General features: G+C 38.1%; 1 protein-coding gene across 2 annotated transcripts; it reads left to right on the top strand.

Moving 5' to 3' along the window:
- Positions 1 to 1,242: 1,242 nt before the first annotated feature.
- Positions 1,243 to 14,181, top strand: LOC113064480 (zinc finger protein AEBP2-like). Of its 2 annotated transcripts, none has more exons than XM_026235365.1 (8): positions 1,243 to 1,812; positions 7,172 to 7,382; positions 7,566 to 7,673; positions 8,387 to 8,573; positions 8,658 to 8,782; positions 9,410 to 9,477; positions 12,611 to 12,724; positions 13,378 to 14,181. In XM_026235365.1, the coding sequence occupies exons 1-8, from the start codon at positions 1,376 to 1,378 to the stop codon at positions 13,388 to 13,390; spliced, it is 1,263 nt and encodes a 420-aa protein (XP_026091150.1). In that variant the 5' UTR covers positions 1,243 to 1,375; the 3' UTR covers positions 13,391 to 14,181. The 2 variants fall into 2 exon arrangements, with proteins under 2 accessions (XP_026091150.1, XP_026091142.1); XM_026235357.1 differs by having other exon boundaries at positions 8,387 to 8,579.
- The last annotated feature ends 1,589 nt before the right edge of the window (positions 14,182 to 15,770 follow it).

Raw genomic sequence — 15,770 nt, 5'->3', positions numbered from 1 at the left:
AACCTAACAATAAGACCGGAATCAGAGGAAAACCTGTCATCTAAATACAGTAACACTGGCTTTCATAAACCCGCTTGGACTTCCGCTGCACTTTCTGCCTATTACACTGGTTTTATTTGTTTTTTTTAATGTATTTATTTTACTAAATAAAACATTAAATACACCTCACATTTGTTATATATGTTATAATAAAATGAAACATTATTATACAAATGTTTTCATTAAATGCAACGTGGTGTAACCATGCAGAACAGAAAGCCTGATTACATGAATTTATAACCTAAATATTATTTGAAATAAATTTCCCAAAAGTGTGTGTGTGTGTGTATATATATATATATATATATATATATATATATAAACAAATAGTATTATTATTATTATTTAGTAATAATAAAAATAATGTTACATTATTACGCCAACATGTTTAATCTAAAAATTCAGTCTTTTAATACATTTTTTTATTAAAGTTTTTTTATACTAAGTTTTTACACCACTTAGATTTAAAAAAAAGTACTATACCTGTTTCAAAGTATGTCAAGTATGAATTAATAATTTTATACCAATTTAAATGTTTCATCGTTTAATTTAGTCCGATTTTAAAAGAAACTTTCAAATAATCAAAGAATTTCATATTTGCATCTAAATTTATTTTTATTGTGTTTTTTAACGCTACTGTTAATGTAACTGACTTCTAATATTGAATGCATTGTATGGGTTAAAATTATCGATTTTTCTTTTATGCCAAAATCATTAGGTTAATTAGTAAAGATCATGATCTATGAAGATATTTTGTAAATTTACACCGTAAATATATCAAAACGTCTTCTTTTTTTTTTCTTCTTTTTTTTTTTTTTTTTTTAAATAATATGCATCACTAAGAACTTAATTTGGGAAACTTTTAAGGCGATTTTCTCAATATTTTGATTTAATTTTTGTCATTATACATACATACATACATACATACATACATACATACATATATATATATATATATATATATATATATATATATATATATATATAAATTTACTTTATTTTTTTCAGATTCCAGATTTTCAAATAGTTGGATCTCAGCCAAATATTTCCCGATCCTAACAAACCATACATCAACGGAAAGCTATTTATTCAGCCTTCGGATGATGTATGAGTCTCAATTTCATAAAACTGACCCTTATGACTATTTTTGTGGGTGACAAAGTGTCGAGCACGTGGAGGCATTCATAATAAGCGCGACGTCACGCTCGCTCCTCCCCCCGCGCGCGCGCCCCCGATCAGCCTCCAGCAGTTGTCGATCCGGTCACCGACAGCCTCGCGTTTAATCCGTTTCCCGTCGCTTAAACCCGGTCAGACCGCGCGCAGACGAGCGGAAACGATGGCCGCGATGACTTCTGACGGTTCCGAGCAAGAGTCGTCGAGCCCTAGCGAACAAAACGGCGACGGGAGCGAGTCGGGCCTGCGCGCCGCCGATCCGGAACCGGCCGTTAAGATGGACGCAGCGGAGACCGACGGGAAGCTCAACGGACACGAGTCTTCCGAGCAGAAAACGGAGGAAGCCACGCGGGGAGACACCGGCAACGACGAGGATGGCGAGACCGAAGCGGAGACGGAGAAAGAGCCGCAGAAGAGCCCCGGCGGCGCGGACGGAACGACGGAGCAGATGAAGGGAGAACAAAGAGAGGAGGAGAGCGCGTCTCCACCGGCGGAGAAAAACAGCGGTAACGGCGGAGGACTGAAGAGGCGCGCGAGTCTGGAGATGATGAGCTCGTCCTCGGAAGGAGAGCCGCTCAGCCGCATGGACTCGGAGGACAGGTGCGCGCGCTACCGATAGTCAACTGACATATGCAGCTTAATCAGTCGTTTAAAGGGTTAGTTCACGCGAAAATTACAATTAAGCCATCAATTTCTCATCCTCTTGCCGTTCCAAACCCGTGAGGCCGGGCCTAAACTGTGCTATTTCCATCCGATTTTGAGCCGAAATCTGACTCGTGCGACTCTTTTTCGGGTCGGGCCGATTTTCAGCATTTTCGTGCATCGTTTCTCGTGCAGTGTACAAGGGGAAATGAGAGGCGATTAACCTCTCCCGACCGGCAAACGGTTGGTCGGATTAATTTCTGACATGTCCGAAATTTTGGTCACCTCTCCTGAGGTATCGCACTATTGAAGCAGGGCTACAAACCGATTTTTCGCGTTTCCCTCACTGCGCATGCGCAAAACACAGCGTGTAGTGTGGACTGAAGTGATGTAGGGAAAACTTTTGGAGTTATGGCATAGAAAAATAAAAGAGGAAAGAAAACGCCTGCTTCCCTCCAGTAAGCATTGCAAATGAATTCTTAGCGATGCATATTACTAATCAAAAATGAAGGTTTGATATTACTGTGGGAAATTAACAAAATATCTTCATGGAACATGATCTTTACTTGACATCCTAATGATTTTGGCATAAAAGAAAAATCAATTATTTTGACCCATACAGTGTATTAAATATACCTGTGATACTCACAACTTAAGATATTTTTGATTAAATCTGGGAGCTCTGTGATCCTGTGTAGACGGCGACACAACTGCAATGTTCTCAGGCTCAGAAACATCTTTAAAACAGTCCCATGTGACATCAGTGTCTCATCTTCTGTTTTGCGAAGCTACAAGAATACTTTTTGTGCGCTAAGAAAACAAAAATAACAAATTATTAACCAAGTCTTTTCCCAGAGTTACCATCTTTCACCATTTTGGAGAGTACCACGATGCATGTGTTGTGCTTTCCCAGAACATAATCAATGGCTGCATCCGAAACATTGCACTCTTGATGTTACTTCTAGAGATAAATCAGTATTATTGTAATTAAGTTTTCATTTAACTATCACCAAAACTCATTCTATTTTGTTGATCATGAAACCGTTAAACTGCCTCAGAAACCTGTTCAAAATCATATTGCAGTTTCATTGCTGTCTATTGAGGCTCAGAGAGCTCTCAGATTTCATTAAAACAATAGATTAATTTGTTTTACGAAAATAAACGAAGGTCTTACGGCTTTTGAACGACGTCAGGGTGAGTAATTAATGACAGAATTTGTATTTTTGGATGAACTAACCCTTTAATATCAGGTCTGCTGGAACATGATGCATTTTATGTGGTGTTTGGATAATTATTCCTCTCTCTCGAGCAAGAAATGTGTAGCTGAACCATTAGACTGAGCCCAAATGTGATGATGACCATACATTTGTGACCGTTTAGACCAGAAATAACAATAATGGCAGAAATAAAAACTATTACTAACAATAATTCATGTAATATTTATGTGGCTTGTTGTGTAGTCTTATGGTCATCTATTTTCTGTTGAATTATTATTTTGGCATGAAACAGAAATAAAACAAATAATATCTGTTCTACCAATATGTGGTGTAACCATAAAAAGTATTAAAATAATCGTGTTTTTTTTTTTTTAAGGCATTTTGTTTAGTCTTATGTCATTTACTATTAGTTATTTTATCAAAAGCAGAAGTTAAATAAAATCTCTTCTGCAAACACATGGTGCAACCATCAAAAGCGTAAAAAAAAGAGTCATATTCATAATACATTTATAATTGTATGGTAAATTAGTTGTTTTTTGTCAAAAAAAATAAATTAAATGTTATGCAAAAACATTGCGTAGCCATCAGAGAAGTACAAAATCATATTATTCATAAGGCATATTTTAGTTTTACGGTCATTTATTTACTATTAGTTATTTTACAGAAAGCAGAAATTAAATAATCTCTTTTTTGGAAATACATCATGTAACCATCAACAAAAGTACAAAAAGATCATTATATTCATAAGACATTTTATAGTATTTTGGTTATTTATTTACTGTTTATTTGCAAATCACTTATTGGACCCTAAAAATGTCCTATTTATGTTATTTGTGTAGTTATGTAAATGGTTGCAAACATGAGCTGCACTTCTCACTTGACGAGGTTCAATTAAACGACACGTGACATGAGTTGCTTCACATGCAAATACTGTTTTTAGATGAGTTTTCTTAAGAAATCCATCCATTGGGTCAAAAAGCATTATACATTTGTATTGGTGATGAAATAAGTATATTTTTAGTGTTTACATTTATAGTACAACCATCCCAGATGCATTTAACAATATTTTTGAGTCTTGCTGCCATTTTGTCATTTTAGTAACTAATTAAACCCGGTGTATTTCTGTACCATAAAACTCTTAAAGGTCTTTGTCACAGAAACACAAGGAGGGGTTAGTCAGAATGACTTGTGCACGCTCACTTTCACTATATGAAAGCCGGATCCAGTGAAAGTGAGATTGAGCCGCAGTCATTCGAGTCATTTCAGAACTTGAAGAGCTATCAGTGAGCTACCCATCAGCACACACAGCAGTTATAGACGGCCTGTTTTTTCCTGATCGAGTCAAGCGTTTTGCTTTGAACTGCTTTTATGTCATCCGGCGTGCTTGGACCCATGAGACCTTTTGCCGTCTTTCCAGATCTCCGGGGTAATGTAGGTGCAGTTGTGCTTGTGTTTTATGGCCTCTTCTGTTGAGGCGCTGGATATCATCTGTCTTTATCATGCCAGGGTGGCTCTTTTATTGTTTGTCTTACTCTAAAAGCACGAGAAAATGGGTTCCTCGTCGTCCGTCTCACTGTAGATGACCTGGCTCGCAGCACATGGGAAATCTCCCTCGACTATCTGCACGGTGAACACAATGCATCAGGTCAGCCCAGGGGTGGAGGCAGGAGAAAGAGGAAGTGTGTGTGTGTGTGTGTGTGTGTACAGATGGGAATCCCTGCTCTGGGCTAAACGTGCTGCTTTGTGGAGCTTTCACTGGGAAAAAGATCTTAAAATCTGAGCGGAGGTCCTGCTGTTTGGGCAGCTGGAGGGGTTAAATGTAATTTTTGTGCAGGGCGTCTGGGAGAGTTTGACCCAGACCACACGACAACTGGCGGATAAGATGACATGTGCTTTACAGTGTAGCTCAGGTATCATTTGGAAATGCTTGTTGTCTTCAGTTCAGATCCACAAGTAGTCCAGGTTATTATTCAGGAGGCACAGAAGTTATTTCTGTTAAAGGGATAGTTCACCCAAAAATTATAATTCTGTCACTTACTCACCCTCAAGTTATTCCAAATCTGTGTATGGGTTTCTTTCTTTCTTCTGAACACAAACGTTTTTGGGGTCCAAAGAGTTGGTGGGAGCCATTGATCTTCATATTATGAAACAACATTAAGGTGCTTAAGCGACAGATATTGTTTTATTTTGGGTGAACTAACCCTTTAATCATTTCAGCACAACAATGGCTTTTTTAACTCATTTTATACTCAACCAGTGGCTAATGTAAACACATCTGATTGGTTAGAACATTAATGCACCCAACATGTGTGCAATTGGTTATAATGCTGCAAAAACAAAGAAATCTTTGTGTCAACGTGAGCAGATCTAAATGTAATGACTCTGTCGACACTTCATTCAATTTCACCTGAATCACAACTAAATAAGTTTAATTTACATTTTTAATCTTCTTGTTTTCAATTTTGAGGGCATTTTTGTTCATTTTGGTGCCAATTTATTCCTGACGCCACTATTAATTTTCAACCCTGATCACAAATCATTTTGGTAATTTAAGTCGTCAATTATAATATTGTTTTTGCTAAAAAAAAGTGCCATTTAACATTCAGTTTCAGACTCTTGGAGCACAAAAGGAGATTTTAGGTGAAGTTTTTGTGTACTGGGTCATATAATGAGCTTTGCATGAGGAACATACCTGAATTTCTGTTGTTATAATCTAAATATCATTAGGGTTTGATGTGTATGCCAGTTCACCAGGTGTGCCGGCTTGAATATGTGAAAGTGTAAATGTAAGTTTTGAGGGGAACTCCGTTATGGGGTTTTTTTCTGTTACGTTTGAGTGAAAGCAGATGTTAATTGTTTGCTCATCCTCTTCAGGAAGTTTTGAAATGGAAATCTCTCACATACATTTGTAATGTCTGACGGCTCCTGCACTTCAGCATAAAGAATTAGAAGACCCACGTGTCGGGGTTTTAACCCACTTTGTAGTCTGTCAGATGAGTAAAGAGAGACCAGCTTCTGCTTTCAGATTAAAAAAAAAAAACCTGCTGCTAATGTCAGATGTCAGACGCTCAAATAAAACTGTTTAGTGACCCAATGAATATGCATTTGAAATAAGTCTGAAATATTAATGCATTTCATGTTAATGTTAATTTTAGTGGGATGGACAAGTCAAGCATTACTATTGTTCATACTTGTGGAAATTGATTTGAACAAGTCCCTCATGCAAAATATTGTATGATAGCACATGCACCATTTTTGTGCATTCTTCAGATAATGTAAAAATCCAGTTGGAGGATTTTCATCAAAAAAAAAAAATAATCACTGCTGTACCTGTGGGTTTTGCAGCTGTAAACACTTCATCAGAAGTCAGACTGGCAGTTGGAGTTTGTCTCTGTGATTACCCAGCATCCTGTTCTCTGGCACATCCTGAGATTTAGCGTTGGTTGTGGGCAGTGAAGTCTGAAAGGAACCAACAGATGGAAGTGTGTGTGTGAGCCCCTCCTCATCTCCCCTCAGGAGCCATTCAGTCACATTCACTGGAGTTCATGCATGGTGTTTTACTGCGACAGTTTACTGCTGTCCTCTCCCACAATGCACAGCTGCACGCTCAAAAGATCACTGTTACAGCATTTGTGTGCCACGGTGAGACAGTCGCCCTGCTTCACTGGCCTCATTTACCGCACACAGAGACCTATGGTCATTAACATGGGAGCTGCATTACAGGATTTACCTCAAAAAGTCATTCTTCCAATCTCCCATCAGTCGCACCTTGTTTGCTTTTTTGTGTTGTTCTGCTTCTCAGTGCAACAACTTGTCATTTTCAACCTCATCGTGTCCTTTGTATCTGGGGATTTGTGCGTGTAGATTATATTTCAGTGTATATTCATTACTACAGTGGGATTTAATCCTGAAAACATTGTTAAAGGGCATTAAAACGTTTCCACCAAAAGAAATTACTAATAGTACTTTTGACATTCAGGAATCAGCATAATCTCAACGATTACGGTCATATCAGGCGGCGAAATATAAAGACACCTGAGGTCGTTTCTGAATGAAATTTGGTTTTCTTTGTACTAAGTGATTGTTTCTGTGTGTTTTAGTATCAGCAGCACTCTCATGGACATGGAGAGCATCGCATCCAGCGGTCGATCTACCCCAGCTATGATGAACGGGCACGGTGGGGTGTCTTCCTCCTCCACCAAGGGCTCATCTTACCCCTGCTGCTGGGATCAGTGCCACATGCTGTTCAACAACAGCCCAGACCTGGCCGAACACATCCGCGGAGTGCACGTGGATGGACAGCGCGGCGGGGTCAGTGTGTGATTGTGCACGCTTGTTTTATGCCCCAAAAATGTGGCTTTGCATTAGAAATTCAAACACATTTTTAAAGCAAAGTATTTTACAAAAAGATGTTTTGAATGTTTGAAATGTCCAAATGATTTTTTGAGACGTGTAAAGAGTGAAAGTCTCTCACTGCTCACTGTTTGCACGCAGGTGTTCGTGTGTCATTGGAAAGGCTGTAAGGTGTATAACACGCCGTCCACCAGTCAGAGCTGGCTGCAGAGACACATGCTCTCTCACAGTGGAGACAAACCATTCAAGGTCGGCCTCTTTGCATACACACACAACATTTATTTTTTTTTTAGCTTCCATTTTATTTAATTGTAATCTGTTTATTTTTTCTTGTTTTATTTAATACGTTTTTCAGCTTTGTTTTGTAGATTATATTATATTCAGTTGTATTTTATTATATTTAATATAATATCAAGCTTTTAAAATGATTGCAAATGTAAAAGTACTTAACCTTCAAACCTCAAGATTTTAAAAGATAAAAAAAAATCTAACTTATAGCAAATGTTACTTTCACTATTACTAGTTTTTAAGTTTCTGTTTTATTCAATTTTATTTAATTTAACTTAATTTTATTTAGTCGATTTAGTTTGTTTTATTTTTGTAGTTTAGTCAAATAATAATAATAATTATTATTATTATTATTATTTTATATTTACTTTATTCTGAAGCACAACTTTAAATTGTCTTACAGGGTCAGTCTCACACATCAGGCCACATTTCACCAAAATATCTAAATTGAGGGAAAAATGTAAATTTAGATTAAGACATTAGTAAATTAGAATTTTAAGAAAAAACATCCTGTTCTTGTTTGTTTGATTTTGAGATGATATATCACTTAGAGATATTTTGTATAGTGCATTGAGATCCCACTGTTCTACGAGTATAAGCTAGACAATGAAAACTCATTTGAGGTGTTATTTTATTTGCTGTAATTGCTCTGACCGATGTGTGTCTCTGTGAAGTGTGTGGTGGGAGGTTGCAATGCCACCTTCGCCTCCCAGGGGGGGCTAGCACGCCACGTACCGACCCACTTCAGCTCCCAGAATTCCTCCAAACTCTCAAGCCAAGCCAAGGTGAAGGAAGAGTCGCCTTCCAAAGCGGGCATCAACAAACGGAGGAAACTCAAGTACAAACGGCGACGGTCGTTGCGTAAGCGTCAGTGTAACTTCAGTCCTCGTTTAATTCTGCATTCAAAACTCCCACTCGATAACTCATTCTGTTTCTTCCCTCCAGCACGACCTCATGACTTTTTTGATGCTCAGACCATGGATGCGATCCGTCATCGTGCCATCTGCCTCAATCTAGCCACTCATATTGAGAGCCAAGGCAAAGGCCACAGCGTTGTGTTTCACAGTACGGTGGGTACAACACTTAATCATGCTATTATATTAGCTACTAGCATGAAACCCATACTATTTCTTTGTAGAATACCTAAATATGATTAGTTATTGATCAAGCCATCAAATATTAACATCGTAAGGTGACAAAATCATGGCATATTAACATGATTTGTATTGCATACTGAATACGGTTTCAGACACATTTTGTTTGTAGTAGAAACAGTAAGGAGTATCCTAGTACAATTGTAAATTTATTTATTTTCCCAATCAGTGTTCACTGTAGTGTGTATTCTTATTTTATAGAGGAAAAATGGTAAGCATCACTAAATGCTTCGTATGCAGTGCACTATTATTCCATTCCTAACACAGCCCATGCTGTTAGTTTCTGTTCTGGACTAGTTTCTTTTTACTTGCTTGGGCTCTCACAGTCCAGTTAGTCTGGGCCGCTGCTCCCCGGTGTCTTTAATTAAACAGTTAATGAGCTCCGCCAGCACACAGACTCTTCACAGTCACGACCTCAACTTCTGCTACCAAAACCCTTGTAAACGTCCCGTTTAACCAGCAAGCACATCGCAAGTTTGTAGCATGGAATTAACCCATAAACAAGATCTTATGCATTTCTTCTCATTGTATGTAATTGAGCAGGTGATCGCCAAGCGGAAGGAGGATTCTGGGAAGGTGAAGGTGCTGCTTCATTGGACACCGGAGGACATGTGAGTATATGAAAGTGCACTGCTCACCTCAGAGCCATGTGCTGAATGTCAGCCGTTTATGAGAGCCACAGGCCACTGGAGGGCGGCCTTATACACTAACGCTTCAAAACACACACACAAACACACACACACACACGCCTATGACCTGATATATGTGACAGACTGATGGTTCTGAGGCTCCTTAAGTCACATTAACTGCCTCAAAAACACATACAGACTGATCTATAGCTGGCTTTGTTGATTTTATTAATCCCAAAGGAGAAGTTTAGCATTTCTTAACAGAAAGTAGGGGTAGTATACTGCGTACTACACAGTATGTACATTTTTTTTAAACTAATTTAAATACAATAAATGGAAAAAAAAATGTGTATATGTAGTTTTACATGTAATTGAAAACTTGAAGAAAAAAAAATATTTTTAATTTATTGATAATTATTTTTAATTATAATTGTATGTGTGTGTGTGTGTGTGTGTGTGAAATGTGAAACAGTATGCAACACAATGACTGCATCTGAAATCTTAATTTTCTGTAATATAAAAGAAGTACATACTTTGATCGTTAAGTTCAATATAGTATTAATGTTATTGTAGTGTGACCTACCAGCTTCAGTTGGCATCGCTTCACTGCCATTCATAAATCTCTTTTGGCCTCATGGGATAATAAAGTGCCCAATCAGTTTTGGATTTCTGTGAAAACGGTAGATCATCTGGGTATTTTTGCCTACTGTTTTATAAATACTATGAATTTGGACCTAATGCTGCATTTCACATGTTTTCCACCTACTATGTAGTAAGTATGCATATTTGAACAAGATTACACTACATTTATCAAATGACCTTTATTCAATTGGTGTCGAGTTCTCATCCCATTAATAACTGATTGTTATGCATCGAGTCGTTTGGGATAAAAACATTGCCGTTCTGATAAAATAATGAGCCGCAGAGGGAATTGTGGTTGATGCTTCTTCTGTTTCATTCATCACACTAGAAGTAGAAGGTCAATTTCAGCACACTGCATTGTGGGAGACAGTATCTGACCCAGCGTGCTTTTTATATATGACATTTTGGCAAGCCAAGTGTTTGTCATTTGGGAATATTAATGCTTACAGAAACTTTCTCATTTTAGGAATAGTAGATAATGTGCCAACATGCCGCTTCTCGTTATTTTTGTCTCTCAATCACTTTTCTCTTCTTCCTGTCTCACTAAATCCATTTTTTCCTTTCTCTTCTTTTGTCTTCGGTCTTTTCCCCCTCTTCATGAAACTTTTTTTTTCAGTTTAACCTATATTTCTCCGGTCTCTAATATGTTCAGAGGTGCATCAGATCCACCTGAGCACTCAGATTCAGATCAGTTCCCAGTTCTATGTGGTAAATGTCCACATTAATGTCAGATTTAATGGATTGAAGAACGCTAGCCTGCGTGAATCACCACCCGCCTGGAAACAAACTCACTTTCCATTGAAGTTTGTCCAAGATAAATACTTTCTAAAGGGTATCCACTCGCTCTCAACATTTCCATGGCTTAGACAAGAGGCCTTTGAACGCATTGCCCGTAACCGTCCTCAGGTTTCCACTCTAATTTGACCATTTTTAGTTAAATGCAGTGAATTATGAGCTGCTTACTTTAATCTTGATGTGCAGTTTTAAACTGGTTTTAAATCGACTAAACCACTTTTATGGTTAATGAGCCCCACTGCTAATATCATTGAATTTACTGCGGCTAAAATGGTCCGTGTTGTGATAACTGATGCACTTGCATACCTGTATACACTCGTGCACACCTTCGCACGGGACCGTGTGCATGTGCACGCTATTCCGAGTCGGGCATCAATCTGAGCCGGAGGAATGTTTGTCAGCTCCGAGACAAACACTGAAGAAGTTGCCGTCTCCGGAGACGTTTAAAATGGATTTCTGGGTCACCACAACAAGCTGGAGCCAGACAAGGCTCCTCTGTGGAGGGGAAAAAAGCAAAACATTTTTAATAATCTCATTGTGGAATGCATGTTGGAGGAGAAGGTGGAATGAAGGGCTGTGTGTCTATGCGTTATCCAGCAAATGCTAATATTTATACATGGTGTATATTTTAAAGCTATGATTGGAATTAGGCATGTGCATACTGTATGCACACTAGTATATTTTTGCTGGTGTACTTGATTGAACCCTATGCTGCATACTATTCATGCTATATGAAGCATCATTTTAGACTATGAATTTTGCATTTGTGGCCTGTAAATATAATGACACAACTTTAGGTGATGTGATTACACTGGAAATTGACAATCTAGCATGTTGCATTCTGGGATACCCAATGTGTACTGGTTGAATAGGGCACATTTTAACACATGTAGTATGTTGAATAAATTGCTTTGAATACTGTACATTTTTATGTTTAATTTGTTGTATTATACTGTATAGGCTATAATGCAATGTGCTCTGGCTGTGTAGGATACTATATTTCACAAAGCAATCTGTTAAGCATACTACAAAATGTGGGACATATTTTGCATACTACGTCGTGTGCACTAGTTGTGAACTGCACGTCCTGTTAAATGTTGTATGTTAAGTGCATTGGATCCTACTAAAGGATGTAGTATCCATCCTATGTAGTGTGCTCCGTTACTGTTGGATATTAGATATCCAAAATGAAGTGCCTAGTATACTACAGAATACAAGACATTGTGTATATTGTATGTTGTATATTACTCATTTTGAAACATTTAATATATGTTGAGTGCATAGCATTATACAGTAGGATATAGTATCCTATGCAGTATCCTTTGGTTGTGTAGGATACTAGATCATGCAATGCACTATACTCAGCATACTACAGAATATGAGACATAATAAATTGTCACATAATGCTCATTTTGATATGACAGTGACAGTGCTTTGCATTATAGGATGTAGTATTCTATGCAGTGTTCTCTGGCTGTGTACTATGCTATATCCCACAATGCAGTGTGCTTGGTGCACCACTAAATCTGGGACATTGTGCTTAAGATATACACATTTTGACATACAGAATAGATGTATAATATGTACAAAATACATACTTCATGCTACTTATTTGCTGAATGCGTTCTGTCAAAAATGGCCCATATTAATTGTTTTTCTGTCTTTCTGATGTGCACAGACTTCCAGATGCCTGGGTCAGTGAGAGCGACCGTCCCCAGCTGAAGACCAAAGTGGTCCACCTCTCCCAGCTTCCTCAGGACACAGCGGTTCTGTTGGACCCCAACATCTACAGGTGATCTACATTAACAGCTCACTTAAACTTCCCCAAACATTACATGAAGGAGCCGGCAACAACTTCCACGCGTTCGGGCCACGGGAGCAACTGAAGATGCTTTATGAATTTCTCCAGCAGATGGCGCTGGCGTCACTGCATCCAGAACCCAAACATACGCTCCCAAACTCACATGGGGGGGAGATCAATAACCTTCGATCCAAGAGAAGATGTTAATTAAAGCTCGGCCCCCTCACATGCTCTAAACTCACCTTTGACCTTCTCCCAGAGACGTACACAGTGATTCCAGGATTGTTTCCCTCGTTAGAGTGGCTATTAATTGATTGTGATACATCATTTCTTGTGTTTATGAGCCTGCAGTAGGAGTTTGTTTACCCAGACTCTCGCACTGGCGTGGAATATGATGCGCTCTGAGCATGTGGTCAAGGCAAAGGCTCTGTGGGTGGAAGCGCATGTATTCATGCATGTTAATGACAGCATGGATGTCTTCAGCTCCCCTGAATAACAGAACAGATGCTGGTCGTCTTCAGGGCTCTGGCGTGCTCTGATGAGCATCTTTATGCATCGTTTTGCCGTACAGAAATGCAATTGGAAATGACGTGGTTGTGCGTTTATGTGTGTGTCGTACTAAAGCAGGTTCTGCTTGTTTTCAGGATGTTTTTCTAGAAGACTGGGTGGGGAGGGCAGCTTCTGTCAGCGCCTGCTGACGTACCCAAACCGAAGTGGACGTGCGGATCTTTTGAGACGGGACTTATTTCCCTTTCCCTTTTCCCCCTCCACTTTCTCCTTTTTTCTTTTTAATGCTCTGAGTCTGCCAAAGCATGCAGTGAATTTTTAATGTGCTTGAAGAGGAAAAAAAGCACAAAATTGTGAACGGTGACTGTGCTGGACTTTTAACTGTTTGGGAGGATGTGTTGTTCACCACGGTTTTGGTTTTCCTTCCCCGCGTCCTCAGCTCTGCTGATTATCTCATGCTTTTTTTCACGGAGAAAGTTCCCATGTAAATATTCCAGGAGAAGTGTAATATATTTTTGTACTGTGGAAATGTTACTGTACTGTAGATAGATGTAATAAGCCACAAGCTGACAGAAAACATAATTGTACAGAGTGTGATGGTTAATAGTTATGGATGATGTGAATGCTTCCATAGATTTTGAGAATTTTTATTTTTTTCCTGAACACGCGCTCACAGACTCTTCTAACTGCTGCTCCAGCTACTGATGATGATGATGATGATGGGATGTTATCGCCCTCCGTCTGCGCCATTTGTGCGTTCTGCTCAAGCCAAGGAGTGTATAGACATCCTAACGTAACGGTGCTAAAGCTAACACTAGCGATTAGGCTAATGCACACTATAGGATCAATAATGATGGTGCTTCTTAGATCATGTACTTAATAATAATCCGCTGTTTCCCGTACTTAGATCATACTGTCTTTGTAGTAAAGTTGAAATGATATAAAAATGTTTTTTTTTATTTTGGTTGCTTGTTTGTTTGAGTCTTCAGGTTTGCAGCTAGACTCTAGCCCGTATAAACCTTGTGTTTCTCACACAGGCCTGTTGTTTATTAGCAGTGAGGAGGCCAGGGGCATCTGGGAGTCATTTTATTGGGGCAGATGTGCAAGCGTTGAGCGTCAGAGCCCTCCCAATATGACTCGCTGGTTTAGTCGACACCTGACTGTGGGTTTTTGACTTCATTCTCTCATTCTCATCTGCTGTCGCACTCAGTTTGGGTTTTTAGTAATTATAAATTAGCTCACATCTTCATTCTGGGTTTCTAAAAAAAAGTTGTCCTCCCACAAATTTTGGCTTTAAAATATGTACAAAAGGTGTTAGATATTTTGGTTTTCCAGGATGAATGTCTAAACATCCTTAAATTTAACTGAAATGCAAAATGACATTAGAAGTCTTATTTTGGAGAAAAAGCACAAAATTAACAGGTTTTGCTTAAAACGACAACAAATATCTGCCAAAAATGCTCTTTTGAGTTGAGTAAATTATTTTGAGCAATTTTTATTCCGTTCTAATCATAAATTGAAAATGAATTTGAAGGTTATGTAGGTCTTTTTGTATTTTCAAATCTTGAAATATTGCTAATGCATCTAACATTTGTTATATACATATAAAGCATATGAGATACTTTAATGCTTTAACTTTTTTTTGTGAAAATACAATGACAAAAGAAGGGTGAAATAATGTTCCACCCTCATTCAGATTTATTTATTCAGCCTAACAGATTTATTTCTATATTTTTATTTTATTTATAAACAAAGCCACACACTTATTCTGACCTGTACTTATTAAAAAATATTAAAGCAAAGTCATACTAAATGTATGATGTTTAAAAAACGGACAGATGGGTAAAACCTAGAGGTTTGAAAGACTGTGGTAAACGACTTAAAATGACGATTAATTTGGGGGGGCTGAAATAATATTGTAATGTCATCTAATGATTATTTTTATGAATATGCCTGAGTGACCAGATTTTTTTGGTATATAAACTCTCCTTACACTAAATGTCTTGTGTAAATCATGTCAAAAATGTATGATTTTTCTTCTCGGAAAAACTTAAAACGGACGCATTCTATAGTATGAAAAACTTTTGTTTTAAACTTTTGTTCGATGCTTGAAAACCTCTTTATTATAAGAGCCACAGTGTTTTGTTTCGTGCACAAGTGCATTGGATTCATGCTTTATTTTTGGTGTTCGTGTAACATAGTCATTGTAGTCAGCTTTCTCCTTCAATATAATCAGAAGAGCAGTTTGTATTTGGGTCTGTGTTTGACTTTCCAAATGAGTTTTTATAGTGAAACGTACTACTGAGTAACAAGCGCGTCTTAATTGCGAGTAATACACAACAGCTGCGGTCTGTCAGAGCGGGTACAATGGGACTGTTTGTCCTAAAAAACCTATATATTCAGAGCTGCACATGACTCCTGTGCTTTAGTTTATTTACTTATTCTTCAGGAGAAAATACAGCCTCCACTAAATGTGCAAAACCACCAAGAGAATAAAGGTGAGATCTTAAACAAATAAAGCTTAGTGTAA

Source organism: Carassius auratus, chromosome 4 (genome assembly GCF_003368295.1).
Source record: "Carassius auratus strain Wakin chromosome 4, ASM336829v1, whole genome shotgun sequence".
NCBI classification, from domain to species: domain Eukaryota; kingdom Metazoa; phylum Chordata; class Actinopteri; order Cypriniformes; family Cyprinidae; genus Carassius; species Carassius auratus.
The sequence above is the reverse complement of the archived record's forward strand: the minus strand, read 5'-3'. Positions and strand labels throughout refer to the sequence as shown.

Excerpts from the sequence above, each read along its gene's own strand:
- LOC113064480 (XM_026235357.1), top strand. The coding sequence starts at position 1,376 with ATGGCCGCGATGACTTCTGACGGTTCCGAGCAAGAGTCGTCGAGCCCT. Across the intron at positions 7,674-8,386 it reads GTGGAGACAAACCATTCAAG|TGTGTGGTGGGAGGTTGCAA; the intron begins GTCGGCCTCTTT and ends GTCTCTGTGAAG. Across the intron at positions 8,783-9,409 it reads GCGTTGTGTTTCACAGTACG|GTGATCGCCAAGCGGAAGGA; the intron begins GTGGGTACAACA and ends GTAATTGAGCAG.